This window comes from Monopterus albus, unplaced genomic scaffold, assembly GCF_001952655.1.
Source record: "Monopterus albus unplaced genomic scaffold, M_albus_1.0 scaffold281.1, whole genome shotgun sequence".
NCBI classification, from domain to species: domain Eukaryota; kingdom Metazoa; phylum Chordata; class Actinopteri; order Synbranchiformes; family Synbranchidae; genus Monopterus; species Monopterus albus.
Window position 1 is genome coordinate 425,562 of NW_018128161.1, and position 13,817 is coordinate 439,378.

The 13,817-nt window shown below is 42.5% G+C and overlaps 1 protein-coding gene across 1 annotated transcript in view; it reads left to right on the top strand.

Annotated features, from left to right (window-relative positions):
• Nucleotides 1–8,431: 8,431 nt before the first annotated feature.
• The window catches only part of apc (APC regulator of WNT signaling pathway), a 27,305-nt gene continuing 21,919 nt past the window's right edge, over nucleotides 8,432–13,817 (top strand). The window contains 2 exon segments of the mRNA XM_020622482.1: nucleotides 8,432–8,468; nucleotides 11,520–11,675. Coding sequence (XP_020478138.1) covers nucleotides 11,541–11,675 — 135 coding nt within the window. The 5' untranslated portion in view covers nucleotides 8,432–8,468; nucleotides 11,520–11,540.

Here is a 13,817-nt window from a genome sequence, read left to right on the forward strand (position 1 = left end):
AGTTTCTTCCCCCAGGCTGTCGCTCTGATGAACACTTAACCAATGACCATATGACTGGACAATAACCCTCAGTGCAATACCTGTGTGTGTGTGTGTGTGTGTGTGTGTGTGTGTGTGTGTGTGTGTGTGTGTGTGTGTGTGTGTGTGTGTATATATACATTGTACAGATTATACAGACTCGCACAGGTCTCTAGTACTCTGTTTTAAGTACCCTATTCTTATCCCTAATTATCTCATTTCAAAGAACATTCCTTTGTTGTCTGCATTGTTACTGTCTGTTCATACTGCTTATTCTGCATTGTTTGCGCTTTGTTGCTTGTAAATACTGCTTAATTTTGTTATATTACACAGCCTTATGCTGGTTTACTGTTTGGTACATTGGCTCTCAATGTGCAGAGTCAAATTCCTCGTCTGTCCAGCACACCTGGCCAGTAAAGCAGATTCTGATTCTGATTCTGATTTTGAACCAAACCTCATTTTTCTGATTGTTTGATCAGTTACTGAACCTGATGAATTAGACGCTTGATGAATGAGAACTTGGAGATTCTGGGATCCAAACTGGACCTATTAGAACCAGGTTTCTAATTGATGATCAGACACAATATTTTAGTGTCTGATCATTGGTTGATTGTTTTAATCCTGTATTGATCCAGTAGGAATGGGACAATATATTGAAATTCAGCATACCGTGATACAAAAATGTCACAATGTGTATCGTTTTGTCTAGCTATTTATCACATGGTCTCCATATACCAGTGACTTTATATTTTTTGTAAATGAGACAGCCTGGCAGAATGTAAGTCAGTATATCTGGATGTTCTTTACATGATCAAATCAGTGCTAGAAAAGGGGAAAAAAGAGGGATAAAGTACGTTGTTCAATTTATTATAGTATAATGACTGATTTGTACATTGAATCATATCAAGAAAAAGTCAGATTGTCCTATCTGTATGATCCAGTTTGTTTACACTGAGGTGTGTATGGCTGGATCTCAAATCCCCCCCCCAAGACATAAAGACGCCTTCTTTCAAAAGCTTATGTGACATCACATGTAAGTGGTTGAAAACAAGAGTCTGCAGGGGCTGAAAATTGTGTCAGTAGGACTGGGACAGCACTTAAAACCATGACGACAACAAAACAACACCATGTTTCTAGCTGGAGATGCACCGATTGCAATTTTCTTGGTTGATTCCTAGTTCAGATTATTTATTTTTTTTTTTGTCTGACCTGCCGATTCAGATTTTCTTTCTAAGAACTGTAATCAACAACATACACAGAGCTTTTTGTAACCTTTAAGGAAAAATTTGTCATAAAAATAAAACATTAAAAGTTTTACATCTCTATTTTTTGATTCCAACTAAAAAAGGAGAGCACTATACTGTAAGTACTTCTCCAAATATAAACAGGTGCAACAGGTAATAGAAACAGAACAATGTCTGTTACGTCAGTCCTACTGAGCACATGGTTCTTTTTGAAGTGTGTAGTTTGTATTTGCTGTGTTTTACCACAGGCTGCAAACACTGTACATGCATTTCACGTGTAGCCAGTAGCTCAGTCACTGTGGACTAGTCGTCAGAGATGTGGTCGTAGTTTCCCATCTGCAAGGTGTTTCTGTAAGAAATGTTTAAAAACGGCCTTGTTTGAGTATCTCAGTAACACAGTTCAGTACCTCCCTGGTCCTGTCTTCACATTTAGGGGGTGAGACCTGCTTCCATTTCATATCAATAAGGTAGCCAGGGACCGAGGCAGTGAAAGCCAGGACGTCCTGCAGTGTGCCAGACAGATCATTATCACGGGGAGCACCATTTGTAGTTCACACTGTACACTGGGACTAACTGTTATATTCTAAGCTGTTCACAGCGTTAAAAATAAAGCCTATTAAAGTTTTACATAGCTATCTTTCTCTCTCTCTCCCTCTCTCCAGCAGTATAAGCAGGTGCAACAAGTAACAGAAACAGGAGAGTGCTCTTTTTGAACTGTGTATAGTTTGTATTTGCTGTATTGAGTTTCGGATACACTTTGCATACACATGTAATTCATGTGTAGCCAGTAATTCCCTTATTGTATACTATTTGTTGGAGGGTTGGACGTAGTTTCTTTTCTCCAAGGTCTTTCTGTAGGCTCCTCTATGCTGTCGGTGTAGCAAGAGCTTCCACTGTACAAGTGAACACGCTCCCGTTATTGACGCGAGCAAGAGTCTCACTTCAGGTGCATGCTGCACTTTTGGTCTGTGCTACTGTGTGCGCCTTGTGAACTATCATGCCTCTAAATCTGATCAGCACCGAACTGGAAATCTCAGTGATCGGCCCGTCACCGGTCAAGGCCAATTTCGCTGAAAACTGGCCGTTTCTGATCTCCACAAATTGATCAGTGCATCTCTAGGACAAAGTAAAAATATTACACAGCCAGCCACAAGGCTCCAGACTACGAGTGATCAGCTGCATTTTGTGACCAAAATTATTTAAGATGTGACTGCAAAATAAACAGGTCATGCATGAATGACCGCTCTCACTGTAGAAAAGGTAGACAGACGTAACAATCTCTGTAATATTGTCATCACAGCGTTTATCTGCGGGTCTGTTACTCGGCCATCTCATGAGGCAGAGTTGCAATCTATCAAATGTGTCGATCCACACTGACTCAGACACTTGTGTCATCCACGGACCCCTTGAAGTTAGTATTGGCTGAAAGCCACCAAGTCCTACTGCCCAAAAATGAGTTGGCACTAGCCAGGCAGGTCAGACAGCTGAACTGTGCATGAAGTCCATCACAGAGCAGAAATTCTTCTCAGAACAAAAACGGGCTACTAATAAATCAGGTACACAAAGGGCAAAGCATGCATGTAGTTATCAGGTTATAACCTGCTTCAGCTGAATCGCAGCGGCCTAATCAACATCACCATCAGTGTTGTCATCATCACATTGACTCCTGGGCTATGAGCACTACTATTAACACGAGTCAAAGTCAAAGTGTTTGTCATATGCACAGTTAGGAAACGTGTTTCCCTGTACAATGAAATTCTTACTTTGCCGTCCACATGAATGCCACAAAATACAAATGAAATATAAAGAAGATACTGCGATGGATTGACACTCTGTCCAGGGTGTACCCCGCCTTCGCCCAATTGCCGGCTGGGATTGGCTCCGCCCCCCCCGCCCCCCCGCTCAGGGATTAAGCAGTAGAAAATGAATGAATGAATATTTCTTAGTCATTTATAAGCAGTTTTTCTGTCCCCAAGGTACAAGCCACAGGTTACATTTGCTGTATGATTTTTTTTGTGTTTGTGAGAGAGAGAGTGAGTGTGTGTGTGTGTGTGTGAGCGCAAGCTTCAGCAAATTATTTTTCACTTGACATTCAGTGAAGTTTGGCTTCAGGGTACATCAGTGCAACATGAGTTCTGTTTGCCTCTTTCATACAGTAGATTTCTTCACCTTCTCACTTCAGTTTCTCCACAAACAAGCACAGACTCACCCTTACAGATATTTGGGGCACATTTCTTGGCTATCCAAACAAATAAGAATGAGTAAGGTTAGATTTACCATACTTGGCCTCAGCCCTCCATCTTCCCTCTTGAGTTTCCACTGCCTGCTCTACGCTGTTAATATCCCTAACCTGTGGATGCAGGATCATTGGTTTCTGCAGGCCTTACTACAGAACCCTATCAGATTAGCTGAACTATCTCTTGAACAGTATGGGGTCTCAGTATCTCTAAAACCTATAATGAGAAAACCTAGATTGAATTTGAAGCTCAGTATGACCGGAAGGATTACTGTGCAGCCAACGACTTCTCTTACCTCAAAGATGTCAGTTGGATTTGAGCTGGAGGGAGGTTTGGAGGTAGATTTTCCATGATGACCTATATTTCTCCTAAACCGGTTGCAATGCTGGGACTTAGGACACGGGCGATGTCTAATAATGTTCCTGCCTCCAGAAATGGAACTGGCATCTAAGGAGGATTCAGTCAGCACTAATTTACCAGGCTACAGGAGGAGAAATGGTTAAAGTCTGTTTTCAATTTGTTTGGGTCAACCGCAACGACAACTATAATGCCACAGTGATTTACTTTCTCTACCAACTGGGTGATGTTTATCAGTTTCAGGACTTTGTGTTTCTTATTTTACTGAACTATGCATGCTATTTGCCCAAAGAATAAACTGTGCAAACATGGATACACACACACACACACACAGTCATTCACTACTTCTCAATCTGGCCTTGAGCTCTGTCAGCCCTGCAGCGCATCATGCTGATAAGCAGAGGAACGCTGCTGTCACATGGCCTCTCTCCTCTTGCAAAATAAAATTGGCAAAATATAAAAAAAATAAGTCATTTCAGACTATCTGAATATACATACTGTTGATGCAGGCACAGACACCAGGATACTTCCTTTTATTCAATAAATAATCAAGTAGTTAGTGTGTACTCAGCATAATCCTGTATGCTGTCAGAAAAGTCCTCTAAGGTGGCTGCAGCTTTAAACACATCCTAGTCTGTCTGGGCGAAACAGTCCTGCAGGGTGCCTTCAGCCTCTGGGGTCCAGAGTTTAAAGATGTGGGAGTCTCCATTTTTCCAGGTGAGAAAGGGAATAGTGGAGGGCAGCCACGAAGCCATTCAGCTTCTCTCTGTACTGCCTCTTGGCCGCTGTGATGGCTTTCCTCAGTCTGTACTTCCCAGCTTTGTACTCCGTCTCATCGCCTGATCTAAATGCATGAGAGTGAGCAAGCAGCATGTGGCGTACCTGACTGTTTATCCAGGGCTTCTGGTTGGGAAACCTCCTGACTTGTATGGTGGGCACAATGTTGTCGATACAGGTACTAATTTTTTCTATGCACCACGTATGTTACTGTAAGCATGATCCAGAGTGTTCTTGCCCCGGATGGGAATGTTCACATGTTGGTAATATTTGGCAAGTACAGTCTGTAAATTGCACCGGTTAAAGTCGCCTGCAGCGATAAATACTGTATCGGGGTGCACTATCTCTAGCGCACTGATGACATCATAGAGTTTGCTGATAGCCGCAGAGGGATTAGCTCTTGGGCTAACATACACAGCAGCCAGAAACACAGCACTATGCTCCCTGGCTAGATAGTAGGACCAGCATGTCAGCAATAACAACTCTATGTCTGGTGAACAGTGCTTATAAACAGTCCGTACATCTCCACACCATAAGTTATTAATAAAAAAACACACACACACACACACCACCTCCCTTTACCTTCCCTGAAGCAGCAGTGCGATCACATCGATGTACAGAATGTGTTTGTAGCTGAATCGCAGAGTCTGGAACTCTGTCAGAAAGCCAAGTCTCGGTGAGAATTAGAGCACAGCATTCTCTGATTTCCTGTTGTGCTGTTATCCTAGCCCTTAGCTCGTCCAGTTTGTTTTCCAGAGACTGTACGTTAACTAGGAAGAGGATGGGTAATGGCGGTTGGGTAGCGCAAGCTTTTAGCTTAGCATGGAGTCCCCCACGCTTGCCTCACTTGCATCTTCGTCTCTGGTTCACTCTCCTGATTTCAGCCTGCTTACTTGTGCCTGGTGCTCCGGGGGCTCCCTGAGGGTGATGGTGGTTGTCGTCGTCGTCGTCGTCGTCGTCGTCGTTGTTGTTGTTGTTGTTGTTGTTGTTGTCGTCGCGGGAGCGGACAATGAGTTGTAGCTCCAGTCGTATGAAACCAGTAAATTCCCAGTGGCTGGGGGGGGAATGAGGAATTTTATAATTATAATGAAGGTTCGAATTACACAGCAGCTTTTAGTGGAGCCCCATTTTCTGTTATGCGCTATGACTTTTCAAGTCACACGCACACATATAAGTGCACGGCTGCGCGGTCAATAACAGGGTTACTACAGAAAACATTTCACTACTACTACTGTGGGTAGATAATACCATCAGTAACATTTCATATAGCAAGCAAGCAAGCAAAATTTATTTATATAGCACCTTTCTAAACCTACATTACAAGGCCCTTTTGTGAGGCGAGTTCTTTTATTTGAAAAGAGAAGACTAGTAAATGGATATTCCCCAGTGTGAAATTTATTATGCATTAACGTATCAAAATAAGCATGTGCACATGGATCTTCACTGTTTAGGATAAACAGAAAAGACTGTCCTCAACTTGTTGGTATACAATATTTGTATGAAAAGGTACTACTATCTAATTGGTCAAAAACTGTTTAGCATTTTAGCTTCTGGGGTTAGACTTCTTAAAACATTTTCATTGTTAAATTATACTTTGACTCAGTTTTATCTGTGTGAGTAACTCCAACGTCTCCGTGTTTGCAGATCTATCTGGGGGTAGCAGCTCAGTACTGGGGAAGTTTGCGTGAATTTGACCTCTGAAAATAGGAGGGGTGTTATTCTTGGGGAACTACTAAGAGTTACTACGGTCTGAGTTGCCTAGGCCTGTATATTGGCCCGGTCACTTTGCCAAAGCTGTAAATCTAATGAGATTCAGTGTTTTAGTGAACCAGTCCCTTTGATGTTAAACAGTGCTCCAGTTGGCTAACACTATAAATACTGACCAGTGATTCAGTGAACACATAGGGTGATGTGTAACTACATAAACATAACTGTGAGATTAAAGTATATAGACTTCTGTATGCTGTAAAGTAAAAACCTTAACTAATTCGATTCATATCTACTTAAAAATAAAAATAAATCACCCTAACACTTTCCAGTAAAACATAAAAATAAATAAAACAAGATAAAACACATCTACTCAATAAAATAACAGCAAAAATGCATAATCAAAACAAATACAGCAATCAGTAAAATTGTTAAAAGCCAGTGAATACAAATGCGTTTTGAGAAGTGATCTAAAAACAGTCAGGTTTGGAGCAGATCTAATCTCCCGTGGCAGACCATTCCACAGTATAGGAGCCCAAACTGAAAAAGCTCGGTCTCCCCAATGTTTCTGTCTGGACTTCGGTACTTCCAGGAACAACTGTTTAGAAGACCTAAGTGTCCTTTCTGTAGCATAAAAACGCACAAGCTCAGAGATATATGAAGGTTCTAGACCATGTACAGCCTTATAGACAAACATCAACAATTTAAAATCAATCCTAATATAGGCACAAGAACAACATAGAAACCACACAAGAAGCTTAATATTCTAATCAGACACGGGTAACATCTTTCTGCTTCTCATACATGCCCCTTCAAGAACAATGCAACACTTGTGTAGAAAAGCTGAGCATTATTTAGCTAACTTGTTTTTAACCAGCAAAATAAAACCGCTGTCTGTGGCTCCTTCTCTCCCTTCGTCCCTCTCTGTCACCATGTATTCCTGTTTCTCCACTCACTCAGTTGCTTCCTCGTCCATTTGAAGGTGTTGCATCACCAGGTTCTGGCCTAGGTTCCCTACTGCAGGTGGCGATGGTGGTGTCTGGTGCCGAGGCATCTCCCTCCATGCAGCTGCCAGGAAGAGTCATTAGTGGTGCTGGACTAGCTGTAGTTAGCGCACTGTTGTCATCACCGTTGTCTTTAAGTGAATCCAAATTGTCCGAGCAGGCGGGGTTGTTTCCATTTTGACGTTCTGACTATTCTTAAACCGCCCGAAATACTGAATAAAACCAGTTTGTTTTCTTAATTAATGACTTGCAGTCCATTCAAATACTGCACCCACTCAGTGATGAGGAGTTCAGGTGATGACATAAATAAAGTAATTCGAGTGCCGCGCTGCCACACATGGATGGCCGCAGCAGGAAAAGACAGAATTGTGTTAATCAGTGGAGATGGATCTTTGGAGAATGCAATGTAATGAGTGAATAAATATACAACATTGACATATTTATACTATTATTTTTTATTTCAGGAACCTTAATGTATGGAAAATAAAATGTAACCTATAAAAGTAAAGTGCACGATAATGTAGGGCTCCTCCTAAAGGTCTCAGGGGAGGCTTTGGGGTGAGCTGTGTCCTTTTCAGGGGAGCCAAGCTTCCCTTAGCTCCCCCATAATCCAAACTATGATTATAATCCCCAAATAGCACCTGGCTAGGAGCTTCTGAGGAATCTGGCAGCGTGTGTCTTTATAGACCAATGGCGCCTTCCCGAGGGGAGCAGTGTATCACAGTAATCCGACAATAGTTGTCTGTACCATGGGAACACTGCACACAGGAGCTGGTCACTGCTCATTGTCGTACCGTTAATGGGAACACTTTGACAACATGTTTGACTAATGCAGACTAAACACACAGCAAACTCCACGTCATAGGTCCCGTGTCGGCTAAAGTTTAAATGAACACTTGTATTGTCTGCTAATGCCGTGTGTGTTAGTGTCTCAGTAACCTGGTCAGTTTGCCTGCAGCATCTGCTCCAAAGCATGATGGGAGCAGCAGGAGGGGGCTGCTCCTCCCCTTCCCTTCCCCCTCGCTGTCTGTCTCTGGCTACTGATTGGCTGCTTGCTCACCCAGCTGACTGTCCTGTGTCAGCCAGAGAGAGAGAGGGAGGGTGATGGAGGCAACAGCGATGGGGTGAGCTGCCATTTTCTCTTTCTTTATCCTCTGTCCTCTTCATTTATCCTTTATTCATCTGTGTGCACCTGTCATTTGGTGGGGGGGGGAGCAGAAGGACGGGGGAAGAGGCATTTCTTTTTCTTTTGTCCTCTGCATGTTTTCCTTTTTTGTGGATTAATTAATGCAGTTTTTCCAGAGAGGGAGAGAAAGAGGAAGAGAGGGTGGATGGGTGGTGGGTGGAGGTGATGGAGGGAGGAGAGAGGAGGGAAAGAAAATGGTGGCCTATGATGGAGGGGAGGAAGGAGGCAGAGGGAGCATAAGAGGCTGCCACTCTGCTCTTTATTGTTTTCTCCTAAGTCCTTTATTGTTGTTCAGCTGCTGTGTAAGAGATTGGTCAGTATGACTGATCAGAAATCGAATAACTGATGTAGTACTGCAGTACAGTGTAGTAGTAGTAGTGAGCAACTTTCAGAGGAATAAACCCATAGAGCTGTCACATCATCTGTCTTTGTACACGGCCTACAGTCAGTGGTGGTGTGTAGTCGGTGGTGTGTCCATGAATGCTTTGTGCCCCGGTACTTATTACAGGAGATTTCAACCACTGCAAGTTAAATATTGCTCTGCCGGGTTTTCAACAATATATTAAACGCGAAACCAGGAAGAATTGGACTTGCATATGCAGCCATAGCAAAACCTCTATTATCCAATTTGGATCATAACACCATTCACCTCATTCCTATATACAAGACAGCTTTGAAGAGTAGTAAGCCCCTGGTCCAAACTATCAACGTATGGACAGAGGACAGCATAGAAACACTGAAAGGCTGTTTTCTGTGCACAGGTTCAGACATCTTCTCTGGAGAGCTGAACTTGGATAATGCCGCAGATTTCACTACAGATTATATAATATTCTGTGTTGACACTTGTAATTCCAAAAAGACCAATAGAAATTGACCCCAGTAATAAACATTACATTACAAAGGATGTAAAAGACTGCATTCACAGAAATGGGCAAGCATTCGGACTAAGGACTATCTACAACTGAAATCTGTACAGAAGGAGCTGAACCAGGGGCTAAGTGAAGCCAGAGAACATTATAGGGAGGCAGTGGAGAGCAACCTCCAGGCCACAAGCTTCGGAAAGCTATGGAAGGCTACGAAAACAGTCACCAACATGAACACTGCAAAGAAATTTCTACATGTTAGATTAATCGTAGATGGCAAAGAGCTGAATAGATTTTTTTTAAGCGGTTTGATACTCTTGATTCTCTGTTGATTGTGACATGGCACTTGATGGTATGGCCTATGATGATGTAGACAGGTTAGAGATTGACCCTAAAGCTGTCAACAAGGTATTCAAGCAAATTGTCACCAAGGCCATGGGTCCAGATAGTACCTCTGCATTTCTATTAAAAACGTGAGTAGATGAACTGACACCTGCCCGGTGTTCTATTTTCAGAGGTTGATTGCCATACAGTACCAACACAGTGGAAGAAATCATTGTGCCTGTTCCCAGGACATCTTGTCCACAGGACAGTATTGACCTATAGCTTTAACTTCAGTTGTTTTGAAGTGTATGGAGAAACGTATGATAAGCAAACTTCAGCTGACCCATACTGTTGGCTTATAGATGCCAGAGAGGCACAGATGATGCAGTTAAATGATACAGTGCATGTAGTGACTAGACATCTTGAGAATGCTAGGACCTATACCAGTAGTTCAGCATTTAACACCTTGCAGCCTCATGTTCTCCTAAAAACACTGCAGCAGATGGATGTCAGCTCTGTCATTGTCAAGTGGCACCTTTCATTACTTATTAACCATATTTAGCAGGTTGCGGTGAACAGGATATTGTCTGAACCCTTGACCATCAGTACTGGTGCTCCCCAGGGGGGTGCATCAGTTCACGGTCCTGATCGCTCTGTATACTAGTGATTGCACATGTACCTCTGATAACAAATATATGATCAAGTTCTCTGATGACACAGCCATCTTGGGTCTCAAGACACATCAGACATTATTACATATGTACATGAGATTCAGAACTTTTTCCAGTGGTGCGACAAATGCTGCCTTATCAGTGTTAATAAAACAGGAAATATTTGACCCTAAATCCATCAGTCACCACTTAGTGGTTACCCTTGATCAGAATATAGTTCAGGTTGACTTGCAGGTACCTGGGCGTATATCTTGATAACAAATTGACAGATTGTCCAGGTAGAAAGGGTTTGCATTGGAGTTCTCCAGAGGCTGCATTATCTCTGCAGACTGAGGGTCTTCATTGTCAATCGGAAGGTGCTGCTCCTCTTCTGCCATGCTGTGGTTGAGTGTTTTGCGGTATGGCATTTCGGCTGAGTTTAGAAACCTTAGTGTGCAGCTAAAAACTCAAATCACCCGGCTAACACAGAGAGCCATGGAAATTATGGGAGTTAAGCAGCATCCCACACTCCAGGCCGTGTATGAGAAATGATTATCAGATGGGCCCAGAAGATGGTTTCAGATACCACTATTCTCCATCCTGAGTACCAGCTTCTGCCTTTGGGCAGATGTTTTAGAGTTCCGTTGTGTAGACACAACATTTTAAAAATTCTTTTGTTCCTATGCCTATTGAAGCCTTAAATGGCAAGTAGGCTTAGACTGTAACAGTTGTTTTCAGTTAAATGTTTTGTTTATAAGTTGTTACTGCAGTTTTAAAATTGTGGTATAATGTACAAGTTCGATAGTATAGGTGCTGTCTAAGTAATGTACTTATTGTATGTTGTGTATTTTGTTTTTTTTTATAACTGGTACTGTGTGTACATCCAAGACGGATTTCCTTTGGGATCTAATCTAATCTACAGTTGCAAGAAACTGTAATGGCACTGTTTGCAGTTTCCTGGTTTTATGCATAAATTGGTCATGAAATGTGATCCTACACGTCCTCTGCTCTCACTGTTTGGCCCTCCTCAGCCTCCGTATCTGTAGCCCTCGAGTCTGAGGCAGATGTTAAAGACTTTGCACATCTGATCACAAACAACCCTGTGTACCTCCTGCAGCTCAGTACTACAGTGTGATGGCATATGTCTTTCAGGTCAGCGACGTGTCATCCAACATGGCGGCAGCGTCGTACGACCAGCTGCTGAGACAAGTGGAGGTGCTTAAGATGGAGAACTCTAACCTGAGACAGGAGCTGCAGGACAACTCCAACCACCTGACCAAACTGGAGACTGAGGCCTCCAACATGAAGGTCAGTGCTGCCACTTAATACTGCTGAAATACCTGCACACAGTACCGCTGAGTTATAGCAACTGTGGTACTGACCAAAATACTGTCAGTACTTACAGCAGGGTTGGTCAGATTTCAGTCAGAGATTGTTGTCTGGCCCTCTATCTGATATGGTGAAAAACCTCGGAATAATTCTTGATGGTGGTTTTACTTTTGAGAAACAGAGTAGGGCAGTGGTTAAGTCTTGTTTTTTTCAGCTAAGACTCTTAACGAAGGCTAAACCTTTTTTGTCACATGGAGATCTGGAGAAGGCTATTCACGCGTTTATTACTTCATGGTTAGATTATTGCAATGCCTTGTATGTAGGAGTACCCCAGACTTTGCTTCAGAAATTGGTCCAAAATGCAGCAGCTCGGCTGCTATCCAGTGCTCCCAGGTTTGCCCATATCTCCCCGATTCTTCCTGCTCTTCATTGGCTTCCGATCCAAATTTAGAATTAAATTTAAGATCCTATTGTTTGTTTTTAAGGCTATCCGCGGTCTCGCCCCATCCTACCTATCTGACCTGCTGTCAGTCTATGTGCCGCGTTGAGCCCTTCGCTCCGCTGATCATTTGTCGCTGGCGGTGCCGCACTCCTGCCACAAAAAATGGGGCGACCGAGCTTTTTCTTTCTATCTATGGCCCCAGACTGTGGAATGCTCTTCTGGTAGAATTAAGGGCGGAAAGTGAGCTAGTGGCCTTTAAGTCGGCCTTAAAAACTTACTTTTTTAAGCAGGCTTTTGAGACGTAACCTGTTTTACTGTTTAAATTTTAGTTATGGTTAGTATTTGTGTTTGCACCTACCTGTTTTTTGCTAGTGTTATTGTTTTGTGTGTTTTTATTGTACAGCACTCTGGTGCTCCTGGAGCTGGAGAGCACTATAGAAATAAAGTTTATTATTATTATTGTTGTTGTTAGTTTAAATTGCTCATGGTTGCTTGTTTTGCTCATTTCCAGCCATTTAATGTTTAATCTTGTGGACCTCTAGGTTAGCTTATAGTCTGTAATTATTTCAGAATGATAAAACCAGAGAGCCTCTTCCTAAAAATGACAGGATAGCTCATGAACGTGCACAACTCCTCTTGCTGGTGTTGTGTCGAAATCTGTTTCCCCATCAAGATGCGTTTCCTATAACCTGAATCCTAACATTATCATAACCGCAACCACTGATGGGGCCACCACATGAAACCAAAATTTTGAACATGGGGAACACATCTCTACGGCGGAACAACAAACACTGACAAATAAGCTATGTTTTTGACAATGACAGTATCTCAAACCCTAACCCTATGACATGTTCAACTCAGAACATAAAGGTGGACAGCAGGAAGAACTGCGACAGCTTTAATTAATATGAATGTACAGTGGGTACAGAAAGTATTCAGACCCCCATAAAATTTTTCACTCTTTGTTATATTGCAGCCATATGCTAAAATCATTTAAGTTCATCTTTTCCTCATTAATGTACACACAGCACCCCATATTGACAGAAAAACACAGAATGTTTGACATTTTTGCAGATTTATTAAAAAAGAAAAACTGAAATATCACATGGTCATAAGTATTCAGACCCTTTGCTGTGACACTCATATATTTAACTTAGGTGCTGTCCATTTCTTCTGATCATCCCTCAGATGGTTCTACACCTTCATTTGAGTCCAACTGTGTTTGATTATACTGATTGGACGTGATTAGGAAAAGCCACACACCTGTCTATATAAGACCCTACAGCTCACAGTGCATGTCAGAGCAAATGAGAATCATGAAGTCAAAGGAACTGCCTGAAGAGCTCAGAGACACAATTGTGGCAAGGCACAGATCTGGCAAAGGTTACAAAAAAATTTCTGCTGCACTTAAGGTTCCGAAGAGCACAGTGGCCTCCATAATCCTTAAATGGAAGATGTTTGGGACGACCAGAACCCTTCCTAGAGCTGGCCGTACGGCCAAACTGAGCTACCAGGGGAGAAGAGCCTTGGTGAGAGAGATACAGAAGAACCCAAAGATGACTGTGGCTGAGCTCCAGAGATGCAGTCGGGAGATGGGAGAAAGTTGTAGAAAGTCAAAGAAAGTCAACCATCACTGCAGCCCTCCACCAGTCAGGGCTTTATGGCAGAGTGGCCCAACG